The sequence below is a fragment of the Passer domesticus genome, chromosome 1, assembly GCF_036417665.1.
Source record: "Passer domesticus isolate bPasDom1 chromosome 1, bPasDom1.hap1, whole genome shotgun sequence".
NCBI classification, from domain to species: domain Eukaryota; kingdom Metazoa; phylum Chordata; class Aves; order Passeriformes; family Passeridae; genus Passer; species Passer domesticus.
In genome coordinates, this window is record NC_087474.1 from 111,605,295 (window position 1) to 111,626,874 (window position 21,580).

The window sequence follows — 21,580 nt, forward strand, 5'->3', positions numbered from 1 at the left end:
AGGAGCGTGGTTCTGTGCATTTTGCCATGTGGAGGATTTGTGAAAGGGTTTTTTTGCCTTTTTTTGTTGTTGTTTGTGCTTGTATTCTGCATAAGCATTTATGAGGAACAACAGCAAGCGTTGCTAAATGTTTTAAATTGAGGGATTATTCCTTCTACCTGCATGCAAGGAAACAGTATAGGACTTCTGCCTTGGTAGTACACTACACCATAGAAACCGTGGGTAAAAACAGCAGAAAAAAAATCAAATGGAAATGAAATGTTTCAAGAAGGTCAGTTTACTACTCACTCCCCTACAACTTCCTGCTCCTAGCTGAGGGATCAGGCAGGAGGACTGAAGTGCTCCTGCCTGAAGCTATCACCTTTCCACTGGCTCTCCATGCTGAGGAGGCTGGCATCTTCCTGACACAAAAGGTAGGTAAAGAAGGAGCTGTCTCTGCTTTCTTCTGCATATGTAGAAAGTACAAGACTATGCATTGCCCTGATTTTTAAGATTTTCTAAGCCTTCTGATGTTTAAATTTTTGTAACAAACTTTCTTACACACTTTCTGTAAATAACTTATTGTTTTGCATTCTTTTATGAAGGAGAAGAAATTTGATGGACTGTTGGTTTGTCCAGCGTCATTGGAGAGGTGGCATTTTACCTTCCAATCCACTGTCATTTTTGGAAACCTATAAATGTTGGGGTCAGAAAATAAACTACCCTTTTTTACCTCGAGAACAGCAGCATGTTTGCATTGTGTTTTTTCATGTCCTATAGTAACAACTATGAAAGGGGAAAGCCAGTTGAACTAACCAATACAATTTTTCATTTGTTTTAACACAGACATGTGGCTCTCGTTTAGAGAGCCTGACCTGCAAAATGTGTAACATCCAGGAAAAAACTGGCCCATCTGATGCTTAGTACCTAACAGCCACCATGGTATTCATGTGAGGCATTTACAGAACATTATTTCCATTTGCTTTGGCATATTAGAATAGCTAGTTTAACCAGCATCTAGATAAAGGCAGCTGAGACACAGGGAGCCTTCTCCTAACTTGCTTGGAAGTACTTATCATTGCAGTGCAATTCGTCATTGAGTACTTACGCAAAAAGTCACAGTGGGTAATATTTATTGTAAGTTCTCTCCATCCCAATGTTGTACCATTATTTCAATAACTCAAGTTACATTCAACTAAATTCAATTACAATATAGTAGTAGATTGCATTTCTACATTAACTACTAATGCTTATAAAGAAAATTACTCAAAGGGAAAAAAAAAAAAAAAACAGGCAAGTTAGAGACCATAAAGAGAAAAAAAATCATAGGAAAAGAACAGCAAATGCAGGGATCATAAAGAGTGAATCAAACTGCCTTCTGGATCTGAATTTCACAGTGTAATTTCCCTACAATAGTCAAAAAGAAGGACAATTAATCTTCTTCAGCACTATAAAGTTTTTATTTTCAGAAATTCTCTCCCTCTTGTTTTACATCAAAAGTGTCTAATAATCAAATATATTTCAATTAATTTGAATAAAAAATAACAAGGAGCAAAAACTTTTGGCTAAAGCAGACCAACAAAATTTAATATTTATTACTTTTTATATTCTCCACAACAAAGCTGAAAATGTTATTATTTGAACAGAAGCTTATTTTGGCTTGGGTGTTGTTAGAGACTAAATAGATGAATTTGGTAGATATTTGGTTTTAAGCACTATTCTGAATTGTCAAGATTAATCACAATGATACAACTTCAGTATATTTTTTAACTTAATGTCCCAAAACAAGTTACCGTACTCCCAAGGTAAGTGAAATTAATTACCCTACTATCATTATAATAACCCTAAAACAGAATTACATTTAATTGGAACCTGTACACACTAAATCCCCAAATGTTTACGAGTGCAGGTTCACCATGCATTTGCTACACTCCAGTGCCATCTGTCTATAAAAAGATAATTAGCATTTTCAATAAGAAGAAATACAGCATGTTGTAAAGTGTATTTGGTCCTAGGCCATTGAATCCACTTCAGTTCTTACAGTGAATGATGCTGCTTTTGGAATGATTTCCTTTCCTGAATTAGGAAAAAAAAAACCAGTAAACCAAAAGTAAGGAACACTGTGTCCTCAGTGTATATTTGAAGCAAGATTTCCTGAAAAAAAAGAAAACATCCAGAAGGCCTTGATATGGAGATGCTCCCTGATGTGTCAACTCTTAAGTACTCTCCCAAAATAACCTTGTAGGCTTCCTCTAACAATTTAGCTGCCTTTTGAAGACCCCAGAGAAGCTGGGAATAGCTACTCTGGAATTTGCATTTAGAAGACCATTTGGGGACAGCCTTTTCAAAGTCCACAACCTTCAGTGGAGGAACATAAAAATAAATGCTCTGCCAAGCTCTGCAACACAAGGGATCTGACAGACCCCAGTGTGAGTACAAAGCAGGTTCATTAAATGCAGAGCCTTTCCTTTCCTGCCGCACTGTGGCTGGCTGGGGAGGGTTGTTTCCCTCCACTCCCTGTGAAAATTGTACAAACACAGCTCTTTGTTTTTTCAAAAGTTTGGTAACAAGTTTTAAACCAGCCTGATGTTAATTCAACAGAGTGCATCCTGGCCATTCTGCCTAAACGTGTATTCCCACACACCTTGTAGGGAAGCAAAATATGCTTGATGCTGCTACACTTTTTGTATGTGTGTGTGTGTGGAGGAGGAGGAGGAGCTACTTCTTGGCCACACGCTTTTTTTTTTTTAATTTTTTTTCCTAACTGCACAGAAAAAAACCAAAAAACAAAACAAAACAAAAAAAACCTACAAAAAAAACCACTACAAAAAAAAAAAAGCTGTTAAAATACAAAGTACCCCTTTTCAATTGGAGCGGATAAGGGAAGGAAGGCGTTTTCCACGACCCGCTCCCTTTCCCCGGGCTCGGCGGACGCGCGGGGCTGGCGGCGGCGCTCCCTTCCCGGCGCATCCGGCTCTCCAGCGGTGCCATCTGCTGGTGCCGCTGCCGCGGGCTCCACCGGGAGCATCACCCCGTGCCGGAAGGGCAGCGGGCACACAGCTCTGCTCGGGCCTCGGCCAGCGAAGGGCAAAGCCAGGAAACGTCAGCCCCAGCCAAAACTTCGCTTTAGAAAAGCGCTCTTGTCCCTTGGATCCTCCTCTCAGGGCATTTTATAAAGACAATTCGTTAGATAAAGAAAAGGAGAGGAAGAGGAAAGCAAAGGAAAGTATTTAGTGGTATACCTTGTTCTCTTCCAAAAATGCCATTTCCATAAGTCAGGCAAAATAATTTTCTCATTAAGTATCTACTAGGTCAAAGGAAAGCGTGTACTTCACAATAGTGGGTTAACAACTAACACCATCTACCTGTTACAGACATGCAATGAATGATTGCATTGCAATCATGGCTTGGGAGTCACAAATGAGAGCAGCTGTAGGGATTAAGCAAGAAGAGGTGTTTTTAGGCAGTAATCAGAGAGGAGAAGGCAGGCAGGCAAAGGAGAAAAGCTGAAGGCGCAGGCCCAGGGCAGGGGGCGAAGCAGGGCAGAAGGAAACTCAACCAGTGTGCATTTGGGCACCAGAGGTGTCTGGCAACAGCATTTGTATCAATGGGTGACTGCTGAAGGGTCTGATTCTCTAGACCACAGCTCACTTATCTTTGCAGTACATATGCTCACACACACTGATGCTATAGGTTTTGAGCTAGGCATTTCACCATTACAATATTCAGCGATATTCCCCTCAAATTTTGTTCTGCTTTTTTAAATCAGATTCTAATAAGTTTGTTTCCTACAAAAAATGAATTTACCACACCCACCCCTCTGACCTCAGCCCCACTGTACCTGTTTGCCTTCTCCACCCTCGCCAAGTTCACCAAGGACTGCAAAAACTTTATCCCAAACTTGTCTGACCAGGTTCAGCATGTTCTGTTGCTTCAGTTTTTTGCAAACTACCATCTGTTATCTTTGCTTTTTCTCATTCCATTTCCAAGCTTTTCAACACATCTGAACTTACTGGCAGCAGACCAAGTGCTGACTTTGAGCAGATATCTCCAGCTGTAGGAAAAGTCCCATCTGCAGCTTCAGGCTGTCCCTTTGCCTCACTGATTTTTTTCTTTAGCTGCAATTGAGGCCTCAGCAGCATTTTCAGATGGTTTATCATCATCTACTGCTGTTGAGGCGAGCTTACAGATTGCAGTAGTTGCTCCTATTTCAGCCTTTGCTACATGGTTTGGGAGGTCTTCACTGCTTTTTTCTCCCACATCTTCTGTCTGTATTTCTTGCTCTTTACTCTCTTCCCTACTACTGGAGCCCACATTGATTGAACACTCACAGTAATAGTAAGCAGATTCCTGTTTCTTCTTATGCATGGCACAGAGATCAATTCGACTGAAGACCTCTGTGCCAAAGTGGCTGTCTTCATATTCCTTGTACAGATCCGTACAAATTTTCCTGAAGCCCTATTTATTGAAAGAGCAATATGACATTATATGTATAATATATGTGCACAAATAAACATGCACTTCAGGAAGGTGTGTCAAGTATTATCTTAACAAAACCCAGCAAAGAAAACACCATCCCCCCCACCCCCCCCCCACCCCTGATTAGGATAACAGCATCAACTTCATGTGGTAGTGTTTGAGTTGATACTGAGAAAAGCCAACCATTACAAATTAAGGTTATGGGAAGCTTGACTTTTGCCCAATCCTCTATCTACTCCACCCTCATCAAGAATAAAAAACATGCCAGATATATAAAATCAGATCAATTTAACCTACTATTATTTAAATGCATCCACCTAATTTTAGATACTTCAGACAAGTTCACAGCCACCATATATAATTATTCTCTATTGCCTTTAGGAGGGATTGCTTGATTTCAGCTAGAGTTTACCTTACTCAGTTTCATCTTAAAGCTGTCTCAACAGACTGAAAAGTTAACCCTTCTCCTTGGTGCTCACTCTCCACAACAGTAGTTAAATTGTGTGCTAAAGACAGGTTAGAAATAGAGTTCATGCACCTTCATCCCTGTGAGCAAAGTAATACGCAAAAGAAATTTAACTCAGTGACTAACTGGGAAAAGAAGGTTTTTCCAGCAAGCCAGAAAACAAAAGCTCAGCAGCTCTTAGATAGCTACCAAGCACTGTCAGTATCTCAATGGCCAAATGCTACAACAGTCATGACCCACAACTGAAAGGGTACACACCTAGAGATTTGTTTTTAAACACTGACGCATTCTTTTCAGACTAGGAAGTTACTTCTATTGCCATAACCAAGTCACATGCTTAGAAATCATTGCAATATATGACTGTCAAAACCAAAAATCAGCAGCTTCTCAGAGGGATTTCTTTGCTCTTCTCCCTCTCAAGTTTGGGCACAGCAGCACTAGCTGCCCTGTACAGGTGTCACCAGGGATGGGTGAGAAACCCAACAATTCCATGGTTCCCAGGCCTTCAATTCAGACAGCAACAGGCTACCAATTTATACAAGGGGCTCCCACAAAGCATTTAACCTATAGCAAACCACATATTCTAGGGGCATACATGGAGATGTAATGAAGGACAGATGAATCATTAAACAACAGAGAATAGTTTCCACCTCTCCTAACCTAATGAGTATGTGAGCTAACAAGGCTCCAAGGAGCTCCTTGCAGCACATTGCCTCCAAGATTTCTCAGACAGTTTGTTCAGACCTGCTCTCGAACACCAGGGGAAGAAAAAAAGAGAGCCCTTTTTACAAGATTTCTTCCTCATGATGACAGACTTATTAGCAGGTGAATATGTACAGTTCACAGCATGGAGATTATATGGGAGGACAGCCAGAACAGCCAGTGTCACCTGGGTAGAAGCAGATATAAATACCTTCACAACCAAATAGATCAAACCATTAGGCATTGCTGCCTGAGGTGACTAAAACAATTGAAAATTTAAATAAACCAACAGCACACTTTTTCTGCCCCAGAGATACCCATGTGTCAGTCAGAGGCAGGCTGTTCAGGAGCCAGGAGCTACGTGTCACCTAAATGCCATGAGGTTCAAGTTCTGCTGAAATGCAGAGACACACTGCGCATGGGCTGGTTTCTGTGTAATCCAGGAAGATAATGGAAACTTGAGTAAGGTCACATCATTGAAGATAACTTATCAAGCAGCCAGAAGAGGGCAGGATTAGGACTGCCCTTCCATTAAAAAGCACCAAATATTTTAATACAAGTATGTGACTTGTTAATACTTGTTAAATAACACGTATGCTCCCTCACAACCCAGGGCAGACCACAGCTGGTTCCACACCTGCACCAAGTGAATCTATTTAAAACAACATAAAAGGGAACAAAAACATTTTCCACTTTAGCACAGAAGCACTTGATCCACTGCTTTTCTCTGGCAGAGGTGAGATCAGGCAGTGCCCAGCACTAAAGGCTAACAGCCCACACTGTTGCCTGTGTGCTGAAGAAGGCTCTTACTACAAGTAATGAAGTGGATTCTCTTAAGAATCCACTTCCCTTTTGGCTCATTGGAAAGGTAGAGATCAAAACACCTGAAGAACCCATGTTTTTTATTTATGCCAGGGTCACACTGCCCATTTTGAACCTGATCTTCAAACACCACATACTGCTCCTTTGGTAGCTATTCAGAATAAAAACCACAATCCAAGATCTCTCCAGCCTCTTGACATATTTAGACATACAACTAAAGCCAAAGATGCACAACTTCTTAATGTGAAAGTTTACAGTTGTATCAGTTTTAAAGAGAACCAGCTCCTCTTTCCCCACAAATGAAAACAAAGTCTGTAGCTACACCACCAGTATCATCGCATACCTCATTAACAAAGTATGCTTGAGATATAAAATATAAACTGCCTTAGCAATTACCTTTAAGTGTCATATAAGAAGCACTTCAACTGTGTGAAATACTTAAACAGCACCCTTTCTATGAAGAAACAGTTATTTATGGCATAAAGAAAGTAATTACAGCCAGTAGATGGCATCATAATAACTTAAGTGATATTTTGTCTTATTCATACTTTGGAATCTTTTAATGTTTAGGAAGGCTGATTTCTCCTGTGCACTATTTAGGAATGAGGTACTATAAAAGTCATAAATTTCCTCCTTTTTATTTGTACAAGATTTTGAAAGAAATGCAGTAACTGGTCTTACATCTAGGGTTGAGCCTCAGGGAGATTTGTACATGGACTTAGAGTTCACATGCCCCTAATAATCAGCTCAATATATGGTCCTATTCCAGTTTCACAGTCCTGGTCTGTAAAATAATATTTTTGGAGCAATAGTTTTATTGTGAAAACAAATTTGCACAGAAACAAGTAATGCTTTGTAAGCAAGGGAAGAGCAGTCTAGCTGAAGTCCAGGAAATTTTTTGACATTGTTTCCTGTGAGAACTCCATAGAGAAGATTGATGAATTATTAGCTGGCCGAACAGTGAGGTGGATTGAAAATTGGCTGAACAGCCAGTTCCCTATGGCAGTGATTGGTGGCACAAAGTCTACTTGGAGGCTGGTAACTAGAGATGTATGCAAGGGGCCAATACTGGGTTCAGAACTGTTTAGCATCTTCATTAATCATCTAGATATTGGGGCAGAGTGCACCCTCAGCAACACCACTAATAACAAACTGTGAGAAGTGCCTGATTCACTAGAGGGCACTGCCAACCAGAGGTATCCCAATGGGCTGGAGAAATGGAAATAGCAACTTCATGAGGCTGAACAAGAAGCACAAAAGTCAGCCACAGGGGAAGAATGAACCAGCTATCAGTACAGGCTGACAGCTGACTGTGAAGAAGTTTTGTAGAAAAAGGACCTGGAGGTCCTGGTGGACACCAGGCTGACCATGAGCCAGTAGTGTACCCTTGCAACAAAGACAGCCAGTGGTATCCTGGGCTGCATTAGGAGGAGTGCTGCCAGGACATTGACAGAGATAATTCCCCTCTGCTCAGCACTGGTGAGGCCACACCAAGAATACTGCATCCACTTCTGAGCATACCACGTGATATTCTAACATTCAGAGACCTATACACTTGCATATTTATATATATATATGTACTCAATGAGATGGCATACATAAATCATGTTATGCGAGATTAAGCTATATTTAGTGCTAGAGATCAAAAGAGGAGAGCATGCAGGAAATTACAATTCTATTTTTTAATTTTAAATTTCATAGTAAGAGGAAGTGTGAAGATACTCCAGACAAGAGTCAACAGTAATTCCTACGTGCCTACTGTAGTTTCTTTTGCATTAGACATTGCAGATGCCTCTGCTCATGAAAATCCCTATAGGCAGTACAAAAGAAAGAGCCTCCAGCACAGAACTATCAGTCCTAGCCAACTTTGATTTTATCATGTATACAAAAGGCTAATATCAAGTCAATACAAAGTACTTGAACAAGGTCATTTTCTTCAGCTATATAGCTTTTTCTGTTTTCTTTTCTGCATGCTCCTCTAGTGTTTCAGGTTTGCAATATATTGACCTCATAAATACAAGTATTATTCCTGGAAACAAGCAGGACAGTATTCCACTGGGAAATGAGCAATCTAATCAGAGTTGTTTTTTACTTTAATTGTTTGTGATAAATCCCATACAGTGCTGCAGGAAAGGTTAGAAAAGCACATCACACATTTCTAGTATAAATCAAGGCACCAGCCTGACTTCTAACATGACATTAATCTTGTTCTGAGGTAAATATTAGTCAGAAGACAAATATTGCTCAGAAGCCGTCCTGCCCTATGGAAACAGCTTGACATTGTTTTTGTGCAGATTTGACCAGCCATAATGGAAGGGAAGCAATCTGTACTTTACAAGAGCACCATACAGAGTGTTAACAACAGACCTCATTTGTTCCAGTCAGATATGGACAAACACAACTGGGTTGACCAGCCTACCTACAAGCCTTGTTAAATAAGAGAAGTTATGTTGTTTTCTGGTTGCAATGATTATTGTTTAGGTCCCAAGGACCTCTTTGAAGGAAAAGTAATCACTAGAACTGATCCCAGGAAAAATATTCCTTCACCCAGTTACTTACCCTTCTTCTCAACCTTGATGCTCTAGAGAGCTTCAGGAAAGTCAGATGTGGTTTGAAGCCCTTACTTCCTGAAATGTCAAGATTCATTTCAATAAAGCATTCTTCCACAGCTTCTGGAAAAAGATAATATAAGAAAGAAATAAGTAACAGTAGTGAGGTAAGGAAAAATATTTACAAGGAGGTTAGGAAAAAAGCCACTATCCCTGTCTTGCTCAAGACGCTTAAAGCACACCCCAGGTAACCAGTTGCTGCACTATCACAGGCAACAGAAAAATTTGAGAAAAGTACTCAAAACCAAAGTTCTGCATAACATACAGACATAAGCTATAAACCTGAGACTGGATTCAAATTTCTGTGTTTGCAGCACAATTTCTTCTGAATTCACAAATCCCCTATCAAGTGGTGAGCTGAAGAAAGCACCTGTCTACAGCAGCCCTGCCAGGAACAAGATGCAGCCACCACCCGTGGCCACAGCTAAAGTCTGTGGCAGAGCAGATTCTTCCCAGTTACTGCAAACAGCAAGGGGAGAAGCAAAGTGCTTCCAGAAAAAAAAAAAAAATTGTGGCTAGATTCCCAAAACTACTACAGCTCCACATCACTTAAAGCAATTCAGGAGGGAACATCACACAAACATAATACTCCTTCCCCAGATACAAATGTGATACAAAGTGTTTATGTTGTTATTGGCTCAAAAACTTCAGTCACATATTTATAAATCCATAAGGTTTTGTCCTTCATAGCAAAAAAGTGTCTGTAACTCCAGGATTTATATTCTTCAAGGCCTTTCATCTAAGTATTTTAATAACAAGTCAAACCAAGCTGAACTTTTCTTGGTTTTCATGGACTTCAGGGATGCAGAGTCTCAAGTATAACAAGGTTGCATAAGGCAGATCCCTACACATCTGGGAAAACCAGAAGATGTTTTGTTCAACAGTTGTGCTTAAACAATGAGAAGTCATTCCAAAATTATGCTTAAAGCTTTGGTTAAGGCTGGAGTACTCTCCAGAATGTTCTTACTGACAGAGATCTCTATACCTTAAAAAAAAAAAAAAAATCAGCACTTTAAAATGGAAACCTGCAGCATTTGTAGCTCTTCCAGTCAGATCCCCCTCAATCTTGACACCCATTTTTGTTACTGCTTAATTGCTTAGGCACCAAAAGAAGGTGGTTCAATGTTGAAACTGTGTAAAAATTAGCATATTACATACCAGATAAGTGCCTTTTTTGAAATCCCCCTGCTTCCATTTTGTTTATCCACCTATCAGGAAGTTTAACTACATGTGTGTTCACTAGCTTGTCATATGCATTTGTATCAAGGCCAATTCGCTGGCTTGGAGTTTAGCTAATTAAAAGTTTAAAATGTTTCTTCTCAGAGTATTTATGAAGTTACAGCAGCTGTGGCTGTCTGATCACTTTGCCAAGGCAACTGTTTTTTATATTTTCCATCTGGAAAACAAAGAATAGGATCCAGTTGTCCAAACAAGCATCTAATGTCCTTTTAGGTGCCCTACAGGATGCCCACCTGGCCTCCAGCTGCTGCTGCAGAAGGTACAGCCTGGCTGTAGGTCTGCTGTGAGTGCTGCAAATACTTTAGGACATCTGAAAACAGTCCTAGGTGATTATGGTTAGGTATCAAACATCCCCTAAAGTGCCCCTGGTACTTTGTCAAATAGAACACATTAACATGAAAAATTTCTGCATATTAAGTCTTTTTGTTCCCACGTCAGTTGGTCAAAGCACAGCAAGCCCCAGAGAAAACCACAGCAGAAGAATGTATAAGCTCCTTCTAGAAAAATAAGCCCTTCCCCATTCATTATCCAGCATGCAACCTCCCCTAGCTGTGTAATGAGAAACCAGGTAGATATTAACCTAAGAAAGAAAATCTGAAAATAACATCTTCTCTTGGTTACCACTCAGCCTCCAGAACAGCAGGAAGGGGTTCTTACTAGAAGGTGAATGTCTTAGTGCCATGAGCAGACTTTCATAAGAAAAGCAGATGATGGAATAAAGGTCAAGGCAGGCCATCACCTTTGAGAATCAGTGTAGGAACAAGGCTCCTGGATGGTGTGCCCTGTCCATGCCAGGTTTGCACTCCATTTTCCAGACACTGTCTTCTCTAGCTCACATGAAAAATGTGCTACAAAAGTTCCAAGACCTCTTAAGCAGTATCTTTTCTCCAAAGTGGATGAGGTCACTAGCAGCAAGATAAAGCCAGGAGCACTCAGAATTTACCACTTAACTGTAGCTAATTGATCTAAAGATAGGTTAACTCTCCACTTTGAAATGGAAGTCCGTGATACAGTAACAAAAGCAGATGGAGGGCCAGCCACCTGGCCAATGTCAGGAATACTTCAGAGGCTAAAAAACTTTATTAGAGTGGGCAGAACTCAAACTTGCTGACAAACCATCAATAAGACCATGGTGAGGCAGAGACAGCTGACAGGAGTGTCTTGAACTTTGCCAGCCAAATCATTGGCCCATCAGGCTGCTCAAAAAAACAGCATTTAAAATTCACACCTAGCTCATGACAACCAAAAATATTGACTAAAATGTAAGGGGGAAAAAAACCCTATTTATTGAATAACAATTAATTCGATTGCTTTGCTGAGAGAAGGGGACACAAAAACCCATCTCTTTAGAGATGTCATTGAAAGGATAGACTTTGATGCATATTTGCATAATTCCCAGACTCATTAAGTTCTAGAAATGGTCAGAAGTTATGCAGAATAGAACAAGACTGGAAGATACAACTCTCTGAATAGCAAAATCATTGTTAACAGAGTTAACAGCTTGAAAACTGGCAGCTTGTCTCCCAGTCAAGGAATTATTTCAGGCAATCAGTGAACAATCATATCACATTAAAACCACAAGAACTGGCAGAATATTCCCAGGGCTTGCAATCAAAATTTTTCTTCTCTATCTAATTAAGGGGTTCAGATCAGAAGCTAAATATTAGGTTTCCTAAACCCTGAAGATACAGGCTATCCAGGCAGAGAACATGAAGGATCTGCCACCCACTATTGCAACGGCTTTTAGAGCTAACGCAGGTCCAAGACGATATTTAAAGAGCATCATAGCACACATTCTGCAGAACCAAAATTAAACACTTCTGATGGTGATAAAATAGCATGATAAAGATTGACCTTGTATGGTATGACTCATTGGGAACAAAATTCTCAGTTAAGCAAGACAATGAGACCAGGGAAAACCAGTCACTGCCAGATGAGGAGTGAGGTACTCGTTTCTGTAACTTTCAGGAATGAGCAAAGAGCCAAGGCAGTGCTGTCAAAACAGTCAAATCAGGCATCAAAAGACTCAATCAGCCCCTTATTTCAATGGCATAGAATTGTATATATATTGTAGACAGGCGTGTACTAAATACGATCCTACAGGAAATTGCATCATATGTCTTCTACTTTGTTAACTTCCAGACTATTTCCAGTTAAAGCCTTGAGAAGAAGCAGTTTGTACATGAGCAAGTTGGTTGAGGTTGTAATCCTAATAATTAGGGACAACATCAGAAAAGCACAGCTGTTTTGAGTCAAAATTAGCTTTGGGATGGATGGAACAAGAAGAGAAGGCCAGAGTCAAGCAAGAAGTAATGGATAGTCAAGTGGCTAATTTTACACAGCTGAGGCAAAGAAGCTGCTCATAAAAGGCATCCCCTGTCTAATTACAACACTGACTACTTAAGAGGTAAAATAAACAGGGAGATAAGAGAGCAGAACTATAATATTAAATCTGAGAACTGGAGGAGGTCAGAAACAGCATCAACAAAAAGAAAAACAGACTGCTCTGAGAATCATAGTCTTTGAAGTGTACACAGTGTATTACATGACTCTGAGAAGCATTAGTTGAACTACACTTCCTTTTTGCTTAGTATGGAAATAGCAAGGAAAAATAATGTATATTGATTATTTCTGTTCTGTTGGAAGGGAAGCCCAGGACAAAGATTAGGTTCCGCATTGCAAGCTAAAGCAGGTCCTAAAAGCAGGACTAGGTAGGGAGAACGAAGAGAGCATCAAGCCCTTCTGAAACTTTACTCAGATGCAGGTAAGCAGACCAAAAATCTGGAACATGTCATAAACCCTTCAGTACTTTGGGAAATTATAGCAGAGGACAAGCTATTCTTACACTTCTGTTTTCATCTTCTACAGTGGAAGCAAAAGACTGATTTTTCTGGTGCTATATACACACATGCAGACAAATACTGATTTTTGTCACCTCCCACCTCAGAGGCACTTATGATTTCATGCATACTCCAGTTTAAAGGGAGTTTTTTTATACTCAGCTGGGGCCAACACTTAATAGGCTTTCAGATTATTAGAATGAGCAGAGCCTCAGCTAGAGGTGTCACTTTGAACACTGCACACCTCAGGCCTGTGAGATTCCAGCTGCAGAGCAGGTTAAGTTAGGTGTGTAATCTTCACCTGAATGTCTGTGCATCTCACCTGCTCCATTTTAGCACAACCTATTTTAGGCCTAATGCTCTGCAGGAAGCCAACTGTTGCCTTCATATTTGACAAGTAAGAAAGAGAGGAGATGAGAGGAATGGCAGCATACCACAGCCATGCACAACAGCTTGGGCCAGTGCTTACAGGAGCTGGTGGACTCTACAAACTGGTTTATCACAAGCGCTAGAGAATGAGGTTTTGTACTTACCTGTAATTCTGTTAAGCATTTTCTGGTCTTCCTCCAACATTTTCACATATAGCACTTGGTTATTAAACTCTCCAATGCCATGGAATGTCAAATTAAGGTCTTTACCCTGCAAGATGTCTTCCACTTTAGTCTTGCTTTGCTTCAGTGCCAGAACAGCCCTTAAAAGTAATCAATACATAAATGCTCAAAGTTATTGTTTTTTACATATGGAAAGATTGTTTTATTTTTATTGCCAGCCAATATACCCGATTTTGACCACTCTGCAGCACTATGCAGAGTATCACAGGCACACTACTTCATTGCTAATTATTTTGTAAAAGTTAGAAGATTAAATAAACTACATCTTTCACTTCAATCTTAGCTTATGCATTAGAAGTGAGTTTTGTCAGCAAAGTGGACATTCAAAATATTAACATTCCAGAAAAGCTATGAATATATGCTGCTGAAGAGTCAAAACAGAACTTATATTTGTGTCCTGTAGTTTAAAACTTTATCACTGTCATTTCCAACTGGTTGACTAATTTTATTCTTAAAACTAAAACAAATTCATTCTCCCACCTGAAGCACAATTGGAATTGTTCTCCATTATATCCTCCTATTCCAGGCTAATTAAAAAGTATCAAATTGATCTCAGCTCTGCATCCCATGTTAATAAAGTTTAGATATGCACCTTGCTGTACACAGAAATCTCAAAAAAGTGAATTATCCAAAGACATTAATACTTCAAATTAAAATATTTTTTCTTAAAGACACAGAAAAAGTATAACAGTTAAATTTCTAAATCTAGACACCAAGCATTCCAACAACTTAACACCTGCTGAAGTTTTACAAGTGCCCTTCTTTGCCCTGGTGTTGAGGAAGGGGAATTCTGTCAGTTTTCAAACTGAGTTTGACCAGAAGCCTTCTACTAAGGCTTCACTCTTCTAACAAACTTCATCATGGCTTAGGACTGCAGGATACCATCCCATAGGTTTCTGGGCCTCCTGCAGCCCCATTTACTTTATCATTACATCTAGAACAAGTTTTGACTGCATTCATTCCACTCTTCAAAAGTCTTGGGCCTGTGTAACATACAAATAGAAACCAGGCAGTAAAACCCACACAGCACAAACTAATGCCCTTTGGAAAGTGTTTAATGCATATGGAAGCCACTTCAGACAACATTATGAGCAGTCCTCACCACTACATTGGAGTTATTTCAGCTATAATGGTGTAAGAGCAGCTTCTTTCCAAGAGTCATGAGGACTCAGCGATAAAGATGTAGCAAGGACAGGACTGAAGTTGGAAAGAGTGAATTCTTTGCAGAGGGTTTTGAATTTTCCACCTTAACAAGCATGGCTAATCTAGCCCTTCATTTAAGTTCATAATGTCCAAGCAAAAATTAAATACTACTAAGACAACTTCTCCCATCAAACGGTTTCTGTTGCAAGGGATCTTAAATATCATCTAGTTCCAACCTTCATGCCTTGGGTAGGGACATCTTCCAGCAGATCAGGTTATTCAAAGCCCCATCCAGACTGCTTGAATATTCCACAAATTCTTTCTGTTCAAGGCCTCACTATAGTAAAGAATTTCTTATTAGTATCTAATCTAAACCTGCATTTTTTCAGCTTGAAGCCATTCCCCCTTGTCCTATGGCAATGTAAAAAGTTCTGCTCCAGCTCCTGCCCTTAGATTTGAAGATGCCTCCCTCCCACTGCGAGGGGCTGGGCCAGCTGTATCAGCAGGACTGCTGGTTTAAAAAGTGAGAAAGAGTTAAGCTCAAGGCAGTCTTTCACATGCTGCACAGAGCAGGAGCCACTTGAACTACAGCCTCATTTAGAGGAGCTATGGAGGCAGGTAAAAGATACAGGATAAAAAACATTTGGCAAGGCAGATCTGCTTTTCATTAGGTATGTCCATTATTTTTACATTACAGACACACATCCACTCTTAAGTTCATTAACACTACTTAGCTCCACTCACCTCCCTAACCAATTGATTCCCATTTTGATTGCTGCTCTCATCTAGCTTGCTATCCTCTTGGACATCAGCCTGCCCAGTCAGCAGCACTGGCAGAGAGTTTTATTACTGAATTACTCTGCACTGTCTTCTGCATGTCTCCTTAGCCCATATAACTCTCCTATTTTTTTTCCCTTCAGACCCTAAAAGTCTCTGGAGTGAAAATATAAAACAGGTAATTTTAAAATAAGACACATACAAGCCTGTGATATGCATCTTAATCATGCTTAACTGATGCTGCCTGTATGGGCAGAAGAGGTTTTTTTCTAGTCATATTGGGTTTTTTGACACCTTTCCAGCTAGGCATTCTGCTTTACACCCAAGCAGAGCCTGTGTGACACTCATATGGTGTTGAGGCCTGTTTTTCATTCCTGTGCTAACACGTGCCAGGGCCCCTGGAGAAAAGGCTGTTCTCACCAGGTTCACACCTTTGCCACATGATGCCTTTCCTTTCTGCCTCCTTATATCAAGGAGTTCCAGGTTTCCCAGTGTTGTACAGTAAGATAAGGCTTAGAGAAAAAACTGTAGCAGACTGGCATTATTTTCTGGACATTTCTATCAATTCTACCCTTCCTGACCACAGGGCAGGTTTCCTCAGTCATCTGTCAATAGCTCCATCTTAATTCACAGGGCCCCAGTGACAGCACACAGCTTGAATTCAACAGGAGAGCAGCTTGGGAAGGAACTAGGCAGAATTTTTTGTTGTTTTCTTCTTAATGCAATGTATCTTAACAGTGAACATTTTCCAGCTGATAAAAGCATGGCTGATCTGAAAAGCTACAGTTTCTCAAAAGACAGCAGCTCAGGGAAGCTTACATCTGTTGAGCTAATTTGTGGTAGTAACACAGTAAGAAAGCAGTGATACTATTTACAGCCACACTGCTTTTTCTCTTCACCCCATGGCAGATAAGAAAATTTCAATCTCTGATGCATCACAGCTAGCTTTTGTAAAGATCTTTCCCCACAGGTACTGAAAGCAAGCCAGAAACTGATAAAAAAAAAGTTTAAGAGGAATTGTGTGTAGGCTCTAATAAAACATAATGATTCACAATAGCAGCAGTAAGGCTACCACATTTACAGAAAAATTAGCTGCTCTTGAATTCGGCAGGATTCTTACTTTTTCACTTCTTCTTCTGTTCCCAGATGAGCTACTATTATAGTAAGGTGCATAGTTTGAACAGGAAGAAGAGCTCTTGACAGGTCAGGCTCTTTAGAGAGTATGAGTTCTTGAACATCTTCAATTCTGTCCAAAATCTGTAGTGAAGTAAACAGGAGAAAGAAATAAATTCTCATTTTGAAATGCCTACGCATTACTGGAAAAATGCAGAATGCCAAAGCTTTACACAGCCAAAACGCAACTCAGTGTTTAAGCCAGGAACCCACACAGCTACCTTCCTCTCCTCCCCAATCCAGATTTATCATGAGGCAACTTTCAGTTTCATACTTGATTTTTCAGGAATTGATTTACCTATTTTCCCTTTTTAAAGCCTCCAGGCTAAATTCATAGCTCTCCTGTGAATTGGAAGCCCTAGATCTTAAAGTAGGTGCGAATCTGCCCCTAAGAATGTTCGATTAAAGCTCACAGCCCAGCACTGTGTAAATATTAATGGGATCTTCATGCAGTTGTCAGTTGTTAATAGACTGTGGAAATTAAATGGCATTTCCATAATTAATCTTATGCCATTTTCTGATTACAAGTTTGATCACAGATTAAACCAGTATCTCTTCCCAAAAGGAAAATGTAACAGCAAACAAAGTAGGTTGACTGGGTAAACGTACTGCTTTCTGAGCTAGTGTTTCTCAGAACTGTGTGGCCAGTTTCTGGCTCTTGTGGATCTATCTGTCCCTTTACACAATTGACTCCAAAGATTTTTCTTTTATCAATATGTGCTGTTAAGTTTTATAAGCCAGTCATGGGAACAGCAGGAGAGAAAAGAATTAATTCACACAGGTACTAAGTATCTGGTGGAATCCCAAGTTACAAAGAAATCATTTCGAGATTTTCAGGTTATTTCAGTGAGAAAACTCTGCCTTACATGCCTAGGTGGTCACACATGTTAGAGCTCCCCTTTATTCTTACATAGATCGAAACAGCTGGGTCAATATCCTTTTGTTTTGCAATCTTTCTCCATAAAACCCAGCAGTCATTGTGCAGCCCAGTAAACAGTCGCACAACCTGCACATCAGAAGAGATTAGCATAAAAAGTTCCCAATAAACATGAGGATAAAAGCCACATGCAATTAAAATAACCATTTGAAGATACAAGCTCCCTGAATTCACCAAACCTTATGGTACATTTCTCACTGTGAAAAACACATCAGTGACTCTACATTAAGTTAATTCCTACTGCAACTGAAGCACAAGTTATTGCAGCCTGCTATTTACAGCATATATTTAGATTGTGAAAACTAAGCAGGAATCAAGCCATCAAGCTCTCTGACCACACAAACTACAATCTTTGCTTCAACAGACTAGGCTAAGTATTAACAGTAATTCTACAAAAGAGCCTCCTGTTGTTCTCCCTTACCCAATCTTTCCAAGAACATCCTTCAAATAAGAAAGAGGTTTCTTTTGCATTTCAGTTTAAGGCTTAGACATCTGGGAAGATGAGTTTGAGTGAAATTCTCTCACATAGATATTTTACTATTACAGAGCAGTGTTAATGTCTTTTCTTATCTCTTCTACTTATCTTCACATATGATTCTTCACAACTTCCTGCTCCTACTCCCATGGGAACAGGCTACCCTATCACTACATTTTTTTTTTTTTTTGTGCATCAGTCTTCAGCACTTTTCTATAAATGTTATGTAACTGATGGGATAGCTGGGGGGTTCTTGGGAAGTGAGGAGCAGGAAGGAAGCACTTAAAATGGAGTACTGAAAGCCTGAGACAATAACATTCTTAGATTCAATCCAGTACAAGCCTGGTGTCCAGCCTCCTGGAGCCCTGCTTAGACACAAAGAAAAAAGAGCTGGGCACCCACCAGGACTGGAACAGGGGATTTTCCTTTCTCCTCTTGAGAAGAAAAAAAATGCTGACAGCCCTAACCCCTGCCACCTGGAGAGCCCTCTTAAATAATCAAGGCAAAATAATTACTACCAAACACTAACAGCATCTTTAAAACCCTTCTGTAATAGACAAGGTCTACAGAGCAGCAGATAACCAAATTGTATGGTCAGGGAGGTCAGGAACCCCTGCTTTAGAGGTAAAAACATTTAAAATTGTCAAAAGACTATTATATGTGCATGTGCATATAAGTATATGCACACACATTTGGCCAGGAGGTCAAGGGAGGTGATTCCACCCCTCCACTCCACTCGGTGAGACCCTACCTGCAGTGCTGCATCGAACTCTGGGGCCACCAGCACAGCAAAGACATGGACCTGCTGGAATGAGTCCAGAGGAGATACACCAAGATTACTAGAGGGAGGGAGCACCTCTCCTGCGAGGAAAGGCCAAGACAATTCTGTTTGTTCAGCCTGGAAAAAGAAGTGCTTCAGAGTAACCTAACTGCTGCCTTTCAGGAGCTGAAGCAAGACTACAAGAAAGATAGAGAGGGACTACTTAAAAGACCATGGTAAATAAAATTCAAACTGGAAAGTAAATGAAAAGTAAATTCAAACTAGAAGAGAATAGGTTTAAATGAGATATTAGAAAAGAATTATTGATTGTGAGAGCAGTAAGGTACTGGAACAGGTTGCCCAGAGGTTGTGGATGCCCCATTCCTGCAAGTATTCACAGCCAGGTTGAATGGAGCTCTGAGCAACTTGGTCAAGTGAAAGCTGTCTTTGCCTAGGGCAAGGAGGTTGAAACTAGATGACCTTTAACTTCCAACTCAAACCATTCCAGGATTTCTTTTCTCACACTCTTTATGTACATATGCCAGCCTTACAGTACTGCACTCTCCAGTGCTTCTTTCAAGGCCTCGCACAGAACAATATCAGGTCACTGACACGCTTAAGGGTAGCACTTAAGAGGAACACAAACTCAGAATATCTTGGGCAGAGCCTCCAACCTGGGATGCCAGAGCTGCCAGATTACCAGAGCTGTTGTGAATGCAGGGAAACCTGTAAGAGCAGAATTGAGAGAGAAAAGTAAAGCAAAAAGAGGTGAAAGACATTCATTGGACTGCAGAGGATGTGGTCCCAGGCCATATATTAAGACACTCAAATCTCATTAAAATAGCAGAATAAGTTAAGCATTCATGACCCTTCAAGCTGTTCCATGATCTCATTCCTCAGATGGCAGGAAACTTTCCAGTTTCTAGCTTAGATTTATTCTTTGCCCAATTCATACCCATTTGTTCATCTGCCAACATTGTCTTCAGCTTACACAGTTATTTTCCCTTCCTGGCATTTATCTTCCTGATGTGCTCTGCACTTTTGTTCACCTCTCAAAAGCCAGTCATACGTAGGAATCACGAAAGTTATATGAGGCCATCCTCCAGATAACCTTCAAAGATCATTCTCTGCCCAAGACAAAGCCAGAGCAAATAATGGCCTACCAAGAGGAAGGCACCTTTGACGTCTCCCTCTAACACATGCATAAGTGTTTTTACACTTATGTAAAAACAAAAACTCAGAAGCCTGCCAAAGCAAGCTACTGTACTGCAACTACTTGTCACTCTGGAGAAAAAAAAAAGGAAAAATTCTGTACAACAGATACAGCATTCTTACTTAATTACTGCCTTTCAGCAGCATAAATAGTCATGTCAGATACTGCATGAAAGGTTAAGCTAGGGAAAAAAAGGAATTGAGTTATATATTGCAACAAACAATATCATTGGAAGATACACCATAAACTACTAGCAGAAGCTGATAGTAGAATGTTGTATTTTCTCTCTGTTCATACAAGTTAATCTTCAGGTTTTGTCTTTTGCATTTTTATAGGAAAATATACTAAAATACATATATATAATAAAATATTATTTTTAACAGAACTTACATACTGTTTCTCCATTCTGCCCATGCTAGCTGGACTCAGCTTCTGATTCAAATTAAGATTTTTCCCTGCCTGTCTCCCTCAGGTGGAATAGTCTGCTCATTGTCTTAGCATTTCCAGGCTTTTCTTTCTCTTCATAATATATTTAAGGGCACAGTAATCTGCTGCCCCTACACAAAGGCCATGGGCTATGTCCCACCTCACAATGCTGCTGTTCCACAATGCTGGAACAGAATCCCAACCAAGCTCCCATGGGATAACAGCAGACACCAAGACAAAGTGAGAACTCTGTCTGCTTTTGCTTATCTTGAGCAGCTGCAAAAAAACCCATGACCATCAGCAGGTAACAGCTGTCTGTGAAAGGCTAAAGGTTAGAAAAATCTGTCCATAAAGGCATGGCAGTGCTGCTTTGGAAATGAGACATTCCATAGCTTTCTTTCAGAAACATTCGGATGAGCTTCAAAATTCCTAGCAGCAGAATGGAAATAAGTAGTTCAAGGTGAGCCAGTATCTTCCACTTTCTTTACAAGTACAAAGAGTTGTACAGAAGTTATGTAAAGACTCATTTAAGTCCCTAACTGGTAAATAAAGTGTGAAATCTGTCTCTCTAGCTATGGGAATTTACTTCCATGGATCATAAGGCAGGGCCTGTAGCAGCCAAGCCCAGCAAGACTATACAATTTATTTCAGAAGCAGCATTTTCTGTGGTAGCTGGAACACTTTAGTCACCCACAAAACCTCTAGAAGAGAATATGTCTATTTGTATTTCCACTGTTTGCTGCACTTGGGTTTAACATTATGGAGGTGATCTGTTGCTCTTTCCAACAGTGCTTAAACATGGGAGTCACAGAACACAGCACACCTTGAAGTACGAGCATAGAGACTGCACACAGATTGTTGAAATTAACCATCTATCTAGGACCTCAGGGCAAGTTTATTGGCTAAAAGATGGAGAAGAAAAAACAGAT

At 40.2% G+C, this 21,580-nt stretch overlaps 1 protein-coding gene across 17 annotated transcripts in view; it reads right to left on the reverse strand.

The window, feature by feature from the left end:
• LOC135308724 (uncharacterized) overlaps window positions 1-21,580 on the reverse strand; it is a 76,862-nt gene that overhangs the window by 40,405 nt on the left and 14,877 nt on the right. For 11 of the 17 annotated variants that reach the window (XR_010369132.1, XR_010369131.1, XR_010369130.1 and 8 more), the window contains exons 3-6: window positions 17,751-17,846; window positions 16,788-16,924; window positions 13,670-13,827; window positions 9,008-9,120 (exon numbers count right to left, since the gene is read on the reverse strand). Coding sequence is in view for 9 of the 17 variants with exons in the window: in XM_064434121.1 (XP_064290191.1) it covers window positions 9,008-9,120; window positions 13,670-13,827; window positions 16,788-16,924; window positions 17,751-17,846 (504 nt within the window). In the remaining 8 variants the exon portion in view is untranslated. Of the gene's footprint in view, window positions 1-1,095; window positions 4,438-9,007; window positions 9,121-13,669; window positions 13,828-16,787; window positions 16,925-17,750; window positions 17,847-21,580 lie in introns of those variants that run through there. The other 6 variants (XM_064434086.1, XM_064434060.1, XM_064434093.1 and 3 more) reach the window with 2 other exon arrangements.